We start from the raw sequence: 18,694 nt of genomic DNA, 5'->3' as shown, positions 1-18,694 counted from the left end.
ATTTCAAAGGACACCACCAAAAAAGTGAGAACACCTTTTGAGGTTCTTGTGCACTATTGGTGGGAATGGAAAATGCTATGGCTGCTAGGAAAAAGTATGGCCATTCCTTAAATAAATAATAAATACAAAGTAATCATATGATCCAGGAAGTCCGCTTCTGAGCATACCCTAAAAAACCGAAAGCAGCAACTCACATATTTGTTCACCCATGTTCATAGACATATTATTTACCATAGCCAAAGGTAGAAGCAACCTAGGTGTCCACGAAAGGATAAATAAGGCCAGGCGAGGTGGCTCATGCCTGTAATCCCAGCACTTTGGGAGGCCAAGGTGGGCAGATCTCTTGACCCCAGGAGTTTGAGCCCAGCCTGGGCAACATGGTGAAACCCCATCTCTGCTAAAATTACAAAAATTAGCTGGGCATATTGGCACACACCTGTAACCCCAGCTACTCTGGAGGCTGAGGCATGAGGATTGCTTGAGCCCAGGAGGTGGAGTGCAGTGAGCCGAGATCACGCCATTGTGCTCCAGTCTGAGCAACAGAACAAGACTCTGTCTCAAAAAAAAAAAAAAAAAAAAGATAAATAGATCCAGAAAAATCCAGAAATGTGATATCTACATACAATAGAATATAATTCAGCATTAAAAAGGAGTAAATTGGGGACAGGAGAGGTGGCTCACACTCCCAACACTTTGGGAGGCCAAAGAGGGCGGATTACCTGAGGTCAGGAGTTCGAGACCAGCCTGGCCAACATGGTGAAACTCTATCTCTACTAAAATACAAAAATTAGCTGGGAGTAGTGGTGGGTGCCTGTAATCCCAGCTACTCAGGAAGCTGAGGCAGGAGAGTCACTTGAACCTGGGAGGCAGAGGTTGCGGTGGCTGAGCGCCACTGCACTCCAGCCTGGGCAACAAGAGCGAAACTCCATCTCCAAAGAAAAAAAAAAGAAGTAAATTGGCCGGTGGCAGTGGCTCACACCTGTAATCCCAGCACTTTCAGAGGTCGAGGCAGGAGGATCGCTTGAAACTAGGAGTTCAAGACCAGCCTGGGCAACAGAAGGAGACGCACATCTCTACAAAAAATTAAAATTAAAATTAAAATAATTAGCCAGGCCTGGTGGTGCATGCCTGTGGTCCCAGATACTTAGGAGGCTCAGGATGGAGGCTTGCTTGAATCCAGGAGTTGAAGACTGCAGTGAGCAATGATCACACCACTGCACTTCAGCCTGGGCTACAGAGGAAAACCCTGTCTCTTAAAAAAAAAAAAAAAAAAAAAAGGCCAGGCGCGGTGGCTCACGCCTGTAATCCCAACGCTTTGGGAGGCCGAGGCGGGCGGATCACGAGGTCAGGAGATTGAGACCATCCTAGCTAACACAGTGAAACCCCGTCTCTACTGAAAAAAAAAAATACAAAAAATTAGCCGGGCGTGGTGGCGGGCGCCTGTATTCCCAGCTACTAGTGAGGCTGAGGCAGGAGAATGGCGTGAACCCAAGAGGCGGAGCTTGCAGTGAGCCAAGATGCACCACTGCACTACAGCCTGGGCGACAGAGCGAGACTCCGTCTCAAAAAAAAAAAAGAAAGAAAGAAATCCTAACACATACTACAAGGTGAAGCTCGAGGACATTATGCTAAGTGAAATAAGCACGTCAGAAAAGGACAAATACTTTATGATGCCATTTACATGAGATTGCCACAGTCAAATTCACGAACTCAGACAGTGGAATGGAGGTTGCAAAAGACCCTGAGGGCAGAGGTGCACGGGGAGTTGTGCAACGAGACAGACTTCAGTGTTGCAAGATGAAAACAATTCTAGAAATTGGCTTCACAACGTGAATGTATTTAACAGTACTGAAGAGAACACTTAAAATGGATGGGAGGCAAAGAATACATTCGGTTTAAAGGCAAAAATCCTGGCAGGGAAAAGCTGGACTGAAGCCAGGCCAGCTCAACCACGCCCCTTCCTGCTCCGCTGTCACTCAGCGATAAAGAGGCGGGGCCATTGGATCTGTCCAATCAGGACCTCAGCTGAAATGATGTGAGCGGGGCCACGCTGCGCCTGCGCAGTGCGGACGTCGCCATTCCTGGCCCATGGCAAGATTGCGTTTCACCTGCTCCTGAAGGCCGAAGGTGGCTCTAGCGCATCCTTTGTCGCGCCGTGACCTGCAGGTACTGACAGATCCGTGGGGAGGACACCGTGACTTCCCGGACGCTGGGAAATGGTGAGTGTGCGGGGCCAGTGTCCGAGGGGAGGTTTCTGGTTGGAACCGTCTGTGGCCGAGGCCGGGGACCTCCTTGCAGTCAACTCCGGGGTCTGCAGACCCGGGGGCCACGGCGGGCGCAGTTTGGCCCTCGGTCCTCTCCGTGGGAGCTGGACCGGCAGTCGGGAGCCCCAGCGTCCTGTCCAGTCCCCGCGGGGCGACCTCGGCCCCCGGCCCTGGAGCCCTCTGTGGGCAGCTCTGCGCCCGCAGCCCCGCGTCTCCCCGGATTGTTCGGTGACAGCGGGAGGGTCCTGGGGAGATCCCATCTCGGTCTGTGGGGTTTGTGCGTTTAAGAATCCACTTGGCTGGAAACCTTACGATGAATCCACGGGCGCGTTTCCTCACTTGTGAGAACCGAAGCCTGGGCAGGTCCTTGCAGCCGGGGTCAGGTTCCTGTGGCTGTTCAAACGCCCCTGTCCTCATCACCAGGGACTGACCCCCTCTAGTGCTCCCAGCACTCAAGCCTGGGGATGTTTTTGACCTTCTGAATGTGGGCTTTCTTTTCGAACTGCGGGGAAGGGGACTCCTTATCTTAACTGATCAGAAAGTTTGTGTTTCTTCCCTTTGGACTCCTTGATCAAATATTAATTCTAGCCACCCTGAATTTCAGTTTCCCTTCGCTCTGGGTAATTTTGTTCCCTTGCGTGAATGTGTGCGATTTTTAGTTTCTTTGGCTTCTGGATGGAATTTATTGTGAGCTTGTTCAAGTTCTTTTAAATTTTCTTGTTTGTGTGTGTTTATCTGTGTGGTTTCTACCCGAGAGATTTCGCCTATGTTGCAGTGCCATGATGATGCAAAATCTCTGTATGTCATTTGTTCCATATAAGTGGTAAGCATTTTGTGTGTGTGTGTGTGTGTGTGTGTGTGTGTGTGTGTGTGTGACGGAGTCTCGCTCTGTCGCCCAGGATGGAGTGCAGTGGCGCGATCTCGGCTCACTGCAAGCTCCGCCTCCCAGGTTCAAGCCATTCTCCTGCCTCAGCCTTCCCAGTAGCTGGGACTACAGGCGCCCGCCACCACGCCCAGCTAATTTTTTGTATTTTTAGTAGAGACGGGGTTTCACCTTGTTAGCCAGGGTGGTCTCGATCTCCTGACCTTGTGATCCGCCCGCCTCGGCCTCCCAAAGTGCTGGGATTGCAGGTGTGAGCCACCGCGCCTGGCTAAGTGGTAAGCTTTGAGGTGTTTGTGAGAGTGATGTTTATGACATACACCACTTTGATACATTCTGATTGTAAGTGTATGTTGTGATTGTAATAGGTCAGTGTGTTTTTCTCTGAGCAATTATCCAGTGGAAGGTTCCTAAGTCTAGAGTCATTGTGGGTAGTTTTTTTTTTTCTTTTTTTTTGAGATGGGGTGCAATGGCGTGATCACAGCTCACTGCAACTTCTGCCTCCCTGGTTCAAGCAATTCTGCTTCAGCCTCCTGAATAGCTGGGATTACAGGCGCCCACCACCACGCCCGGCTAATTCTTTTATTTTTTAGCAGAGATGGGGTTTCACCATGTTGGTCAGGCTGGTCTTGAACTCCTGACCTCAGGTGATCTGCCTGCCTCAACCTCCCAAAGTGCTGGGATTACAGGCATGAGCCACCATACCTGGCTGATTGTGGGTATTCTTTTGATGCTGATATGTCAGTTTGGGTACCATATGTAGTTTTGGTACCATATCCTGAAAGGTGTAGTATATAGTTTTTCAGAATGGGAATACTAATTATTTTTGTATAAAATAATCATCAATAGATAATGGTTTTTCTAAGGCGGTTATTTCTAGAATATATCTTTTATCTGTCTGTGTACTTGGGTCAGAAGCTAGTAGTGAGTCTCCTTAATTCAAGTAGGCGTAATATATGTTACCTTGAATCTTCACATCCTGATGAGCATCTAGTTGAACTACAGCTGCTTTATGCCAGTGTTTTGTAAATAATTTTCCTGATTGTATTGGGTTTCTTTTTTTATATTTTCTTTCTTTTTTTTTTTTTTTTTTTTTTTTGAGATGGAGTTTCGCTCTTGTTGCCCTGGCTGGAGTGCAATGGCATGATCTTGGCTTACCGCAACCTCCGCCTCCCAGGTTCAAGCAATTCCCCTTCCTCAGCCTCCCTAGTAGCTGGGATTACAGGCATGTGCCACCACAAAATACTAAAATTTTGTATTTTTAGTAGAGACAGGGTTTCTCCATGTTGGTCAAGCTGGTCTCGAACTCCCAACCTCGGGTGATCTACCCGCCTTAGCTTCCCAAAGTGCTGGGATTACAGGCATGAGCCACTGCACCCGGCCTGTATTGGGTTTCTTATGTTATTCCAAGTCTGAGTTAGTAAAGTACTTCACTTAGTACATTGGGTTTGCAGTCAGTCTTTCACCGTCAAGTTTCTTAATGTAAATAGATTGGTTTTTAAGGTGCCTACCTTGTAATTGATATTGTAATTAAACACCTTTTGATATTCTGTGAGGTCATTTATATGAGTTATCATTGATTGTATTTCATTGTCTGTGAGATAGAGGAGAGTATGAAAGTGGTAGTTGACATTTGGGAGTTAAGTTTGTGTTTAAAATCAAACCCTGCTCTTAAGAAATAAAACTGCGGGCTGGGCATGGTGGGTCATGCCTGTAATCCCAACACCTTGGGAGGCCGAGGCGGGCGGATCACCTGAGATCAGGAGTTCAAGACCACCCTGACCAACATAGCGAAATCTGTCTGTACTAAAAATACAAAAAAAAAATTAGCCAAGAATGGTGGCGCACACCTGTAATCTCAGCTACTCAGGAGGTTGAGGCAGGAGAATTAGAATTGCTTAAACCCAGGAGGCGGAGGTTGCAGTGAGCTAATGCCACTGCACTCTAGCCTTGAGACTCTGTCTCAAAAAAAACTAAATAAATAAAGGTAGTTTGCATATATTGTAGCCAAGTTTGCCATGAATGTGAATTTAGTATGTGTTGAATTATGTCAGATTCTGAATGGTGCTGTGTCTGTTCATTCAGTTTGATTTGTAAAGCTTGTTGGTCTAGGTATGTGTAGCCGTTTTAGTAAATTATATTGAAAAATGGGTGAGGGTAAGGTTTTTCACCTGTAGGATGATGAAATATAGCTCTAATATATGTTAAAGTGGAAGCATATTAATGTTGGTTGTCCCTTAAAATATATGTCTGATTGGGTGGTGTTGATTCTGTACATTTTTTTTTATAAGTTTCTCAGTTGTGGTGTTTAATTGGTACCCTTGAAAACAAGTACATTTAGGACAACTCTGTCTACATAATCTTCTGTTGTTTTAGCATGTGTTTCAGAAGTCGTGTGTGTAGGCCAGGCGTGGTGGCTCATGCCTGTAATCCCAGCACTTTGAGAAACCGAGGTGAGTGAATCACCTGAGTCAGGAGTTCGAGACCAGCCTGGCCAACATGGTGAAACTCTGTCTCTCCTGAAAATACAAAAAATTAGCTGGATGTGGTGGCAGGCGCCTGTAATTCCAGCTACTTGGGAGGCTGAGGCAGGAGAATTGCTTGAACCCAGGAGGCTGAGGTTGCAGTGAGCCGAGACTGCGCCATTGCACTCCAGCCTGGATGACAGAGCAAGACTCTGTCTCAAAAAAAAAAAAAAAAGTTGTGTGTGTAAAGTGATCAGGATCAGTTAAGATTATTGGGTGGGCCAGGCACAATGGCTCACACATGTAATCCCAGCACTTTGGGAGGCCAAGGTGGGTGGATCACGAGGTTAGGAGTTCCAGACCAGCCTGGCCAACATGGTAAAACCCTGTCTCTACTAAAAAATACAAAAATTAGCTGGGTGTGGTGGCGGGTGCCTTTAATCCCAGCTACTTGGGAGGCTGAGGCAGGAGAATCGCTTGAACCTGGGAGGCGGAGGTTGCGGCGAGCTGAGATCGCGCCACTGTACTCCAGCCTGGGCAACAGAGCAAGACTCCATCTTGTTGGGGGGAAAAAGATTACTGAGTGTAATCTTTGTTTCCAATCGAATTCTACTAATGAGGATTTTTTTAGTTCTGTCAAAGAATTGTGGTTCTGTCAAATAAGTTTGACTTTTGGCATAATTATAACAAGGCTGGGGAAGGCAAACTTTCCCAAAAGTGGAAAGTTAGAGAATCATTATAGTATGTCTTATCCTCTTCTATTATATATCACAGTCCAGTGGGTATCCCAGTGGCATTGGCATTTTTTCCCGTGGAGGTCTGAAAGTTGGGTATATGTAATATGAATGATTGGTGTGATAGCTGTGTCTGGTGTTGTACCATCTTTTAGATCTGCTTTGTAATCATAATCTTTACTTCCTTCAAGTCCGGGTTGGTACCAGAATTCAGATCAAGTATCAACAAATGACTTGTAGGAGTATATGTCATATTTAAGCTTGTCATGTTAGTTCTTCCAGTATATGTTTTTTTTTTTTTTTTTTTTTTAGACGGAGTTTCACTCTTTCGCACAGTCTGGAGTGCAGTGGCTTGATCTTGGCTCACTGCAACCTCTGCCTTCCAGTTTCAAGTGATTCTCCTGCCTCAGCCTCCTGAGTAGCTGGGATTACAGGTGCCCGTCACCATGCCCAGCTAATTTTTGTATTTTTAGTAGAGTCAAGATTTCACCATGTTGGCCAGGCTGGTCTTGAACTCCTGACCTTGTGATCCACCTACCACGGCCTCTCAAAGTGCTGGGATTACAGGCGTGAGCCACTGCGCCTGGCCCCAGTATATGGTTTGACTGTGGTACTGGGATTAGTGTTTGGTCTGACAGATTGCTTTTATCTAATGTATCTAATGATCTGTTTTGTTTTGTTGTTGTGTTTTTTTGTTTGTTTGTTTTGTTTTGTTTGAGACAGAGTCTCACTGTGTTGCCCAGGCTGGAGTGCAGTGGCGCGATCTCGGCTCACTGCAACCTCCACATCCCGGGTTCAAGCGATTCTCCTGCCTCAGCCTCCAGAGTAGCTGGGATTATAGGCATGAGCCACCATGCCGGCTAATTTTTGTATTTTTAGTAGAGACGAAGTTTCACCATGATGGCCAGGCTAGGTAATGATCTGTTTTGATTGGCATGTCTGTTTCTGGTAACATTTTTCTATTATTATGTGTGCTGTCCATTGGTTTGAGATGTTATTGAATGCTTGATTATAGCTACATACATTGGTTGAGTCGCATTTATGTGGTCTTCTAAGGGGTGTGTGGGAATACATGCCAAGCGTCTATAAAGATGCATTGATTGGATGTGTGTGTAGAAACTCTTTAGGCATTCATTTCAAATGGTCTGAGACTACATATTATTAGTCCCTTGATTTTTCTGGCAGTTGTTCAAAAAATAATATATTTTCATTAAGTATATGTGGAGTGTGTTCTGGTAATCGTGTGATTTTAGGTATGAGTTGGCATTGTTGGATATCTATGCTCAGGAATTTTTATCGTGGCTTTAGTAGGAGTGGTAGGAACAGAAGTAGTAGTAGTAGTTGTTGTTGTATCTATTATATCCCTTTTATATTCTAAAATATTTTAGGCTGTGTGCATTCCCTCACACCTATAATCCCAGCACTTTGGGAGGTCGAGGAGGGAGGACGGCTTGAGACCAGCAACATAGGGAGACCCCATCACTACAAAAAAGAAAAAAATTAACTATTTTAGTCTATTTGTGTCAATCCTTTGTTTTGTATTAATTATTGGATATGTAATGTGTATCTGATTAAATATAACACTGTAACAACTAAGATATAACAGTACTCGGCCTTGAGGTTCTAAGATGGCCAAATAGGAACAGCTGCAGTCTGTTCCCAGCATGAGCAATGCAGAAGATGGGTGATTTCTGCATTTCCAACTGAAGTACCGGGTTCATCTCACTGGGGCTTGGCGGACAGTGGGTGCAGCCCATGGAGCAGGGCAGGGCATCACCTCACCTGGGAAGTGCAAGGGGTCGGGGAATTCCCTTTCCTAGTCAAGGGAAGCTGAGACAGATGGTATCTGGAAAATCGGGACACTCCCACCCTAATACTGCACTTTTCCAACAGTCTTAGCAAACGGCACACCAGGCACTCCCGTGCCTGGCTCGGAGGGTCCCACGCCCACAGAGCCTCTCTCACTGCTAGCACAGCAGTCTGAGATCGAACTGCAAGGCGGCAGCAAGGCTGGGGGAGGGGCGTCCACCATTGCTAAGGCTTGAGTAGGTAAACAAAGTGGCCGGGAAGCTCGAACGGAGTGGAGCTCACCCCAGCTCAAGGAAGCCTGCCTGCCTCTGTAGACTCCACCTCTGGGGGCAGGGCATAGCTGAACAAAAGGCAGCAGAAACTTCTGCAGACTTAAACGTCCCTGTCTGACAGCTTTGAAGAGAGTAGTGGTTCTCCCAGCATGGATTTTGAGATCTGAGAACAGACAGACTGCCTCCTCAAATGGGTCCCTGACCCCTGAGTAGCCTAACTGGGAGACACCTCCCATTAGGGGCCAACTGACACCTCATACAGCCGGGTGCCCCTCTGAGACAAAGCTTCCAGAGGAAGGATCAGGCAGCCACATTTGCCGTTCTGCAATATTTGCTGTTCTGCAGCCTCCGCTGGTGATATCCAGGCAAACAGGGTCTGGAGTGGACCTCCAGCAAACTCCAACCGACCTGCAGCTGAGGGTCCTGACTGTTAGGAGGAAAACTAACAAACAGAAAGGACATCCACACCAAAACCCCATCTGTACGTCACCATCATCAAAGACCAGAGGTAGATAAAACCACAAAGATGGGAAGAAACCAGAGCAGAAAAGCTGAAAATTCTAAAAATCAGAGCGCCTCTTCTCCTCCAAAGGAACACAGTTCTTCACCAGCAATGGAACAAAGCTGGACGGAGAGAATTACTTTGATGAGTTGAGAGAAGAAGGCTTCAGATGACTGGTAATAACACACTTCTCTGAGCTAAAGGAGGATGTTCGAACCCACCACAAAGAAGCTAAAAACTTTGAAAAAGGATTAGACAAATGGCTAACTAGAATAAACAGTGTAGAGAAGACCTTAAATGACCTGATGGAGCTGAAAACCATGGCACGAGAACTCCTTGATGCATGCACAAGCTTCAGTAGCTGATTTGATCAAGTGGAAGAAAGGGTATCAGTGATTGAAGATCAAAGAATGAAATGAAGTGAGAAGAGAAGTTTAAAGAAAAAAGAGTAAAAAGAAATTAACAAAGCCTCCAAGAAATATGGGACTATGTGAAAATACAAATCTACGTCTGCTTGGTATACCTGAAAGTGACGGGGAGAATGGAACCAAGTTGGAAAACACTCTTCAGGATGCTATCCGGGAGAACTTCCCCAACCTAGCAAGGCAGGCCAACATTCAAATTCAGGAAATACAGAGAATGCCACAAAGATACTCCTTGAGAAGAGCAGCTCCAAGATACATAATTGTCAGATTCACCAAAGTTTAAATGAAGGAAAAAATCTTAAGGGCAGCGAGAGAGAAAGGTCAGGTTACCCATGAAGGGAAGCCCATCAGACTAACAGCAGATCTCTCGGCAGAAACTCTACAAGCCAGAAGAGAGTGGGGGCCAATATTCAACATTCTTAAAGAAAAGAATTTTCAACCCAGAATTTCATATCCAGCGAAACTAAGCTTCATAAGTGAAGGAGAAATAAAATCCTTTACAAACAAATGCTGAGAGATTTTGTCTCCACCAGGCCTGCCTTACAAGAGCTCCTGAAGGTAGCACTAAACATGGAAAGGAACAACTGGTACCAGCCACTGCAAAAACATGCCAAATTATAAAGACCATTGATGCTAGGAAGAAACTGCATCAACTAACAAGCAAAATAACCAGGTAACATCATACTGACAGGATCAGATTCACACATAACAATATTAACCTTAAATGTAAATGGGCTAAATGCTCCAATTAAAAGACACAGACTGGCAAATTGGACAAAGAGTCAAGAGCCATCAGTGTGCTGTATTCAGGAGACCCATCTCATGTGCAGAGACACACATAGACTCAAAATAAAGGGATAGAGGAAGATCTACCAACCAAATGGAAAACAAAAAAAAGTAGAGCTTGCAATCCTAGTCTCTGATAAAACAGACTTTAAACCAAAAAAGATCAAAACAGACAAAGAAGGCCATTACGTAATGGTAAAGGGATCAATTCAACAAGAAGAACTATCCTAAATATATCTGCACCCAATACAGGAGCACCCAGATTCATAAAACAAGCCCTTAGAGACCTACAAAGAGACTAGACTCCCACACAATAATAATGGGAGACTTTAACACCCCACTGTCAACACTAGACAGATCAACGAGACAGAAAGTTAACAAGGATATCTAGGAATTGAACTCAGCTCTGCACCAAGCGGACCTAATAGACATCTACAGAACTCTCTACCCCAAATCAACAGAATATACATTCTTCTCAGCATCACATCGCACTTATTCCAAAATTGACCACATAGTTGGAAGTAAAGCTGTCCTCAGCAAATGTAAAAGAACAGAAATTATAACAAACTGTCTCTCAGACCACAGTGCAATCAAACTAGAACTCAGGATTAAGAAACTCACTCAAAACTGCTCAACTGCATGGAAACTGAACAACCTGCTCCTGAATGACTACTGGGTACATAACAAAATGAAGGCGGAAATAAACATGTTCTTTGAAACCAACGAGAACAAAGATACAACATACCAGAATCTCTGGGACACATTTAAAGCAGTGTGTAGAGGGAAATTTATAGCACTAAATGCCCACAAGAGAAAGCAGGGAAGATCTAAAATTGACACCCTAATATCACAATTAAAAGAACTAGAGAAGCAAGAGCAAACACATTCAAAAGCTAGCAGAAAGCAAGAAATAACTAAGATCAGAGCAGAACTGAAGGAGATAGGGACACAAAAAACTCTTCAAAAAATCAATGAATCCAGGAGCTGGTTTTTTGAAAAGATCAACAAAATTGATAGACCGATAGCAAGACTAATAAAGAAGAAAGAGAAGAATCAAATAGATGCAATAAAAAATGATAAAGGGGATATCACCACCGATCCCACAGAAATACAAACTACCATCAGAGAATACTACAAACACCTCTACTCAAATAAACTAGAAAATCTAGAAGAAATGGATAAATTCCTGGACATACATCCTCCCAAGACTAAACCAGGAAGAAGTTGAATCCCTGAATAGACCAATAACAGGCTCTGAAATTGAGGCAACAATTAATAGCCTACCAACCAAAAAAAGTCCAGGACCAGGACCAGACGGATTCACAGCCAAATTCTACCAGAGGTACAAAGAGGAGCTGATACCATTCCTTCTGAAACTATTCCAATCAATAGAAAAAGAGGGAATCCTCCCTAACTCATTTTATGAGGCCAGCATCATCCTGATACCAAAGCCTGGCAGAGACACAACAAAAAAAAAGAGAATTTTAGACCAATATCCCTGATGAATAGTGAATCAAAAATCCTAAATAAAATACTGGCAAACTGAATCCAGCAGCACATCAAAAAGCTTATCCACCATGATCAAGTTGAGTTCATCCCTGGGATGCAAGGCTGGTTCAACATACACAAATCAATAAATGTAATCCATCATATAAACAGAACCAAAGACGGTGGCCGGGCTTGGTGGCTCAAGCCTGTAATCCCAGCACTTTGGGAGGCCGAGGTGGGTGGATGATGAGGTCAGGAGATCGAGACCATCCTGGCTAACACGGTGAAACCCCATCTCTACTAAAAATACAAAAAATTAGACGGACGTGTTGGCAGGCGCCTGTAGTCCCAGCTACTCAGGAGGCTGAGGCAGGAGAATGGTGTGAACCCGGGAGGCGGAGCTTGCAGTGAGCTGAGATCGCACCATTGCACTCCAACCTGGGGGACAGAGCATGACTCCGTCTCAAAAAAAAAAAAAAAAAACAGAACCAAAGACAAAAACCACATGATTTATCTCAATAGATACAGAAAAGGCCTTTGACAAAATTCAACAGCCCTTCATGCTAAAAACTCTCAATAAACTGGGTATTGATGGGATGTATCTCAAAATAATAAGGGCTATTTATGACAAACCCACAGCCAATATCATACTGAATGGGCATAAACTGGAAGCATTCCCTTTGAAAACTGGCACGAGAGGGATGCCCTCTCTCACCACTCCTATTCAACATAGTGTTGGAAGTTCTGGCCAGGGCAATCAGACAGGAGAAAGAAATAAAGGGTATTCAATTAGGAAAAGAGGAAGTCAAATTGTCCCTGTTTGCAGATTGTATATTTAGAAAACCCATCGTCTCAGCCCAAAATCTCCTTAAGCTGATAAGCAACTTCAGCAAAGTCTCAGCATACAAAATCAGTGTGCAGAAATCACAGGCATTCCCATATACCAATAACAGGCAAACAGAGGGCCAAATCATGAATGAACTCCCATTCACAATTGCTACAAAGAGAATAAAATACCTAGGAATCCAACTTACAAGGGATGTGAAGCACCTCTTCAAGGAGAACTACAAACCACTGCTCAACAAAATAAAAGAGGACACAAACAAATGGAAGAACATTCCATGCTCATGGATAGGAAGAATCAATATAGTGAAAATGGCCATACTGCCCAAGGTAATGTATAGATTCAATGCCATCCCCATCAAGCTACCAATGACTTTCTTCACAGAATTGGAAAAAACTACTTTAAAGTTCATATGGAACCAAAAAAGAGCCCATATAGCAAAGACAATCCTAAGCCAAAAGAACAAAGCTGGAGGCATCATGCTACCTGACTTCAAACTATACTACAAGGCTACAGTAACCAAAACAGCATGGTACTGGTACCAAAACAGAGATACAGACCAATGGAACAGAACAGAGCCCTCAGAAATAATACCACACATCTACAACCATCTGATCTTTGACAAACCTGACAAAAACAAGAAATGGGGAAAGGATTCCCTATTTAATAAATGGTGTTGGGAAAACTGGCTAGCCATATGTAGAATAAGGTGAGACATAGGAGATCTTAGAAAGGCTAAAGGTGATCTTGGAGAAACTAAGTCTCCATGCTGGGAGTGCACTGTTGCTGTCAGTCTGCAAATTATTAATCAGATACTGTGCTTGGCAAGCAGATGGTGTAATTTGTCATTTGTCTGCAGTGGTGTGTATGCTTGTGTTACCCTGGTTTATGTGGTTGGAATTTAAGTAATAACAAGACAGTAAAGTCACTCTGATGACTAGCAGAGGTGAATAAGAAAGGCGGTAAGACCAACTGAGAAGCTACACAAATTTGTAGCCAGGTGGTTCTTCTTCTTTTTTTTTTTTTTTTTTTTTGAGACTGAGTCTTGCTCTGTCGCCCAGGCTGGAGTGCAATGGCGTGATCTTGGCTCACTGCAAACTCTGCCTCCTGGGTTCAAGCAATTCTCCTGCCTCTACCTCCCTAGTAGCTGGGATTACAGGTGGCTGCCACCATACCTGGCTAATTTTTGTATTTTTTAGTAGAGACAGGGTTTCACCATGTTGATCAGGCTGGTCTTGAACTCCTGACCTCAAGTGATCCACCCACCTCGGCCTCCCAAAGTGCTAGGATTACAGGCATGAGCCACCGCACCAAGCCCAGGTTGTTGTTCTTAAGCAAGTAAATGAGTTATTCCAGTGATGGCTACAGGTGATGTTGAAGTTAAAAATACTAGGTGAGTGTCACGTAAAACTGAATTGAAGTACACCTTCAATTATTCTTATGGTAATATTGATGCAATCAGTGACTTGAAGAAAACAGTGTAGTGCCACTGTTGTAAAAGGTGTAACAAATCTAGGTCTAGTGACAATTTGGAGAAAAGTTGGAGATTTTGCATAATTCTAAGTCTCTTTTACCTGTAGTCAATAAGTATTTTCATATCCGTGGGCCAAGATGTCCTGCTGGGAGATAGTGTTGTAATTTAGTCAAATGCTCCCCTTGTAAGGTGTAATCTTTGTATCATTGTCTTCCTTATCCTTTGTGACTATTAAGGTTGGTTGATTTAAGTAAGAGTAGGAAGGGCCGGGGGTGGTGGCTCATGCCTGTAATCCTAGCACTTTGGGAGGCCAAGGCGGGCAGATCATGAGGTCAGGAGTTTGAGACCAGCCTGACTAACATAGTGAAACCCCGTCTCTACTAAAAATACAAAAATTAGCCGGGCATGGTGGTGCGTGACTGTAATCCCAGCTACTTGAGAGACCGAGGCAGGAGGATCACTTGAACCCGGGAGGTGGAGGTTGCAGTGAGCCAAGATCGCACCACCGCACTCCAACCTGAGTGACAGAGCAAGACTCTGTCTCAAAAAAATAAATAAAGAAATAAAAATAAATAAATAAAGTAAGAGTAGGAGGTTGTTCTTATGAACTCTTTCTCTTTTATTTAAATTAAAACATGCTGGGTTAAGAGCTTCTTGGGATGTGCTCATTTTGTCTAGGGTTTTCAATTCTCTTTTTAGTAGCCTGTTTAATTTCCATATACATCTTGCTGCTGTGGGATTATAGGGTAGGTGGAAATTCCATTGTGTATCTCATTGATCTGATGTCACTTGTGTAGTCCTTGATGTAAAATGAGTTCCCTGATTATTTTTAATTTTAGGGGCTTCCAATTATTTTAGGAGCTCTTAGAAAATTGAGCTGCCCAATTTCCTGTCAGGGCATGGTGGCACATGCCTGTAATCCCAGCACTTTGGGAGGCCGAGGCAGACAGATCACTTGAGGTGAGGAGCTTGAGACCAGCCTGGCCAACATGGCAAAACCCCGTCTCTACTAAAAATACAAACAAATTAGCTGGGCATGGTGGCGGGCACCTGTTATTTCAGTTACTCAGAAGGCTGAGGCAGGAGAATCACTTGAACCCAGGAAGCAGAGGTTGCAGTGACCCAAGATTGTGTCATTGCACTCCAGCCTGGGCAACAAGAGCGAGACTCCATCTCAAAAAATAAAAAAAAGATATGTTTTATGTTCCAGAATGTGGGCTATCTTGGTGAATGTTCCATGTGAACTTGAGAAGAATGTATATCCTGCTATTGCTGGTCTAAGTGTTTTGATTTTCAGTTCAGTCCAGTTGTTTGATGGTACTGTTCCGTTCAACAATGTCCTTCCTCATTTTCTGCCTGCTGGATCTGCTGTTGCTGATAGAGAGGTGTTGAAGTCTCCAGCTATACTTCATGGCTCCATGCAGTTCTCCCTGCAGTTCCATCAGTTTTGCCTCATTATTTTGCCACTCTGTTTTTATGCACATACACACTAAGGATTGCCTTGTCTTCTTGGTGAATTGATTACTTTGTTATTACATAATGCCCCTGTGTCACTGAGATTTCCAGGATGTGAAGTCAGCTTTGTCTGAAATGAACATAGCTATGTTACTTTTCTTTTTCTTAGTGTTAGCTTGGCATATCTTTCTTCATTCCTTTATTTTTAATGTATCTATACCTGTATATTTAAAGTGTGTTTATTTTCAACACCATATATTTGATCCATTATTGACAGTATCTGTCCACCATTTGTTGTATTTAGACCATTGATGTTTAACATGTTATTGATTTAGTTGTATTAATGTCTCCCTTTTTCTTTTTATGTTTTTCTATTTGTTGTTGTTCTTCCTTTCCCAGCTTCCATTCTTTTTCTACCTTATCTGCTTTCATTAAGCATTTTACCTGATGCCATTTTTCTCCCCACTTAGCACATCAATTATAGTTTATTGTTGTTTTTTAAGTTTTAGTGATTGCCTTTGAGTTTGTAATACATGCTTACAAGTAACCCAAGACTCTTTTAAAGAACACTATACTACCTCACTTGTTGTGCAAGTACCTCATGAAAAAGTATTCCCAATTCCTCCTTTCCTGTCCTTTGTAACATTGCTGCCATACATATCATTTATTCATAAGCTGGACTTAACAAATATATTGTTCCTGTTAGTGTTTTGGACAAACTCATCTGTCAGATTGCAAAAAAGAGATTGTATTTTACTTGTATTTATTTTTTCTCTAATACCCTTCTTTATCATTTTTCTTTTTTGTAGGGAATTTTTTCTAACAGTTCTTTCAAGGCAGGTACGCTAGTGACAGATTATCTTTTTTTATCTCATAAAGCTTTTATTTCTCTTCCATTTTGAGGGATATTCTTGCTCTATCCAGAATTCTATGTGGTCGGGGGTTTTGTCTTATGATGTTTTAAACATTTCACTCCAGTCTCTTCTTGCTTTCACTTTCTGTAAAGAGTCTTGGGCTGGCCCCAGTGGCTCACGCCTGTAATCCTAGCCCTTTGGGAGGTTGAGGTGGGCAGATCACTTGGGGTCAGGAGTTTGACTCCCACCTGGCCAACATGGCAAAACCCATCTCTACTGAAAATACAAAAAATTAGCTGGGCGTGGTGTTGTGTACCTGTAATCTCAGCTACTCGGAGGCTGAGGCAGGAGAATCGCTTGAACCCAGGAAGTGGAGGTTGCAGTGGGCCGGGATCGTGCCACTGCACTCCAGCCTGGGCAACAGAGTGTGACAATGTCTCAAAAAAAAGAATCTGACTTAATTCTTATATGTTTTTATAACAAAGATGTTGTTTGTTCCCCCTGTAACTTCTTTCAAGGTTTTTCTTTGTCTTTTAATTTTCTCCTTGAATATGATACACCCAGGTGTGGATTTGGGGGTATTTATGTTGCTTGGCATTTCTGGATATGTCCTTTCATGTATAACATTAATTTTGGGAAATTATCAGTCATTATTGCTTCAGTTGTTTCTTCTGTTTCTTTCTCTTTCTTGTTTAGTCAGTGCTATTATGTGTATGTTCCACTTTTTGTAATTTTCTGACAGTTTTTGGATCTTCTGATGTCTTTTTTCTCCTTTTCAGTTTGACGGGTTATACTGACAGTTCTTCGAGATCACTCATCATCTCTTCAGACATATCCACTGTATTGATGAACCTGTGAGGCTGTTCTTCATTTCTGTTGTGGTGTATTTTATGTCCTTCGTTACTTTTTGATTTTTTGTTAGAATTTCTATATCTCTGCTTAAATTGTCTATTTTTTCTTTCGTATTGTTCAACATTTCCATGAGAACCCTTAGTATATTAATCATATTTGGTTTAAATTTCTGATCTGACAATTCCAACATCTCTTCTATACCTAATCTGGTTCTGGTGCCTGACCTCTGTCTTCTAATTCTGTTCTTAAAACCTTTTCGTATTTCATATAATTTTTGTTGAAAACTGGACAAGATGTACTGGGAAAAAGAAACTGAGGTAAATAGGCCTTGAGTGTGAGGTTTTAGGTTTATCCTACTGGGTTTTGTTTCTGTTTACTGTTTTCAGTAACTGATGTCAGAGGTTAAAATTTCCTTTGGTGTCCTTGCTTTTCTCTCTTCTGTCATCTTTGGGGTTCTCTAGACACTTGTTAAATAAAGTCTGAAACATGCAGAAAGAAACAGTGCAATATTCTTTCATTGCAGTCACCTGTTTTTAAACAGAAACCCTAATGACAATAGTGGTAAGGTGTAGGTGGAAGGGAAACATGTTATAGTCCTATGATTTGATCTCAGTCTTTTAGTGAGCCTGTGCCGAGCTGCGATGTTTTGTGATTTGATAAGAAAGATACTTAGTCTTTGTATGTGATTCCTAGCACACAGCTCCTAAATCCCTTGAATTTCGCAAGTGAGAAGGGTGAAAGGATCCTCCTTGTTTGCAAAGTAGCACTCTTAGGAGATCCTAGATGACTTTAGGATTAGGATTGGTGACCAGAAAGACCCACCCTTGAACTTTCAGCCCTAGCCCCCAGCCTCACAAGAGAAAAGAGGAGCTGGAGATTGAATTAATCATTAGCGTGTAATGATTTAATCAATCATATCTGTGTGTTGGGACCTTCATAAATATTGGGGTTCTGAGAACTTCCATGTTGGTGAACATATTGAGGTGCTGTGAGGATGGCACACCCAGGGAATGCATGGAATCATCCCACCTCCTCCCCATACCGACCAATGGGCCTCTTCCACTTGGCTGTTCCTGAGTTGTATGTTTTGTAATTAAACCAGTGATGCTAAGTAAATCACTCTCCTGACTTCTGAGGGAGGCCCTAGTGAATTATTGAACTATAAAGGGTGGTGTGGGAACTCCAGATTTGTAGTTGGCATGTAGAAGCATGGGTGGCCTGGGCACCCCACCGTGTGTCTTGCATCTGACATGGGGGCAGTCTTGTGGGACTGAATCCTTAACCTGTGGAGTCTAATTCTGGGTACTTAGAATTGAATTAATTTTAGGGCATAGTTGATGTCAGAGACTTGGAGAATGGTATTGGAAAAGACACCTTGTATTGGTGTTGGGAAGACGAAAAACGGTTCACCTTCACACATGCTTCTGTGTCCCTGCCCCCATGTCACATAGGCTTTGGTAAAATCATAGTAGGTTGGGCTTTTGTTGAAATGGATTTTTTTGAGAACAGGTCTTCTTAAGAAGAACATTATGTTCTGGGAATATTACAAAATTGTTACTTTTCCTATTTGTCTCTCAAATTTTAGAGAGA

General features: G+C 43.2%; 1 protein-coding gene across 3 annotated transcripts in view; it reads left to right on the top strand.

Annotated features, from left to right (window-relative positions):
• The first annotated feature begins 2,035 nt into the window (after window positions 1-2,035).
• Window positions 2,036-18,694, top strand: part of ZNF14 (zinc finger protein 14) — a 29,287-nt gene continuing 12,628 nt past the window's right edge. For 2 of the 3 annotated variants that reach the window (XR_010115312.1, XM_063616352.1), the window contains exon 1: window positions 2,036-2,219. Coding sequence is in view for 1 of the 3 variants with exons in the window: in XM_055236109.2 (XP_055092084.1) it covers window positions 2,217-2,219 (3 nt within the window). In the remaining 2 variants the exon portion in view is untranslated. The remainder of the gene's footprint in view (window positions 2,220-18,694) is intronic. The other variant, XM_055236109.2, reaches the window with a different exon arrangement.

Source organism: Symphalangus syndactylus, chromosome 13, assembly GCF_028878055.3.
Source record: "Symphalangus syndactylus isolate Jambi chromosome 13, NHGRI_mSymSyn1-v2.1_pri, whole genome shotgun sequence".
Classification (NCBI taxonomy): Eukaryota; Metazoa; Chordata; class Mammalia; order Primates; family Hylobatidae; genus Symphalangus; species Symphalangus syndactylus.
The sequence above is the reverse complement of the archived record's forward strand: the minus strand, read 5'-3'. Positions and strand labels throughout refer to the sequence as shown.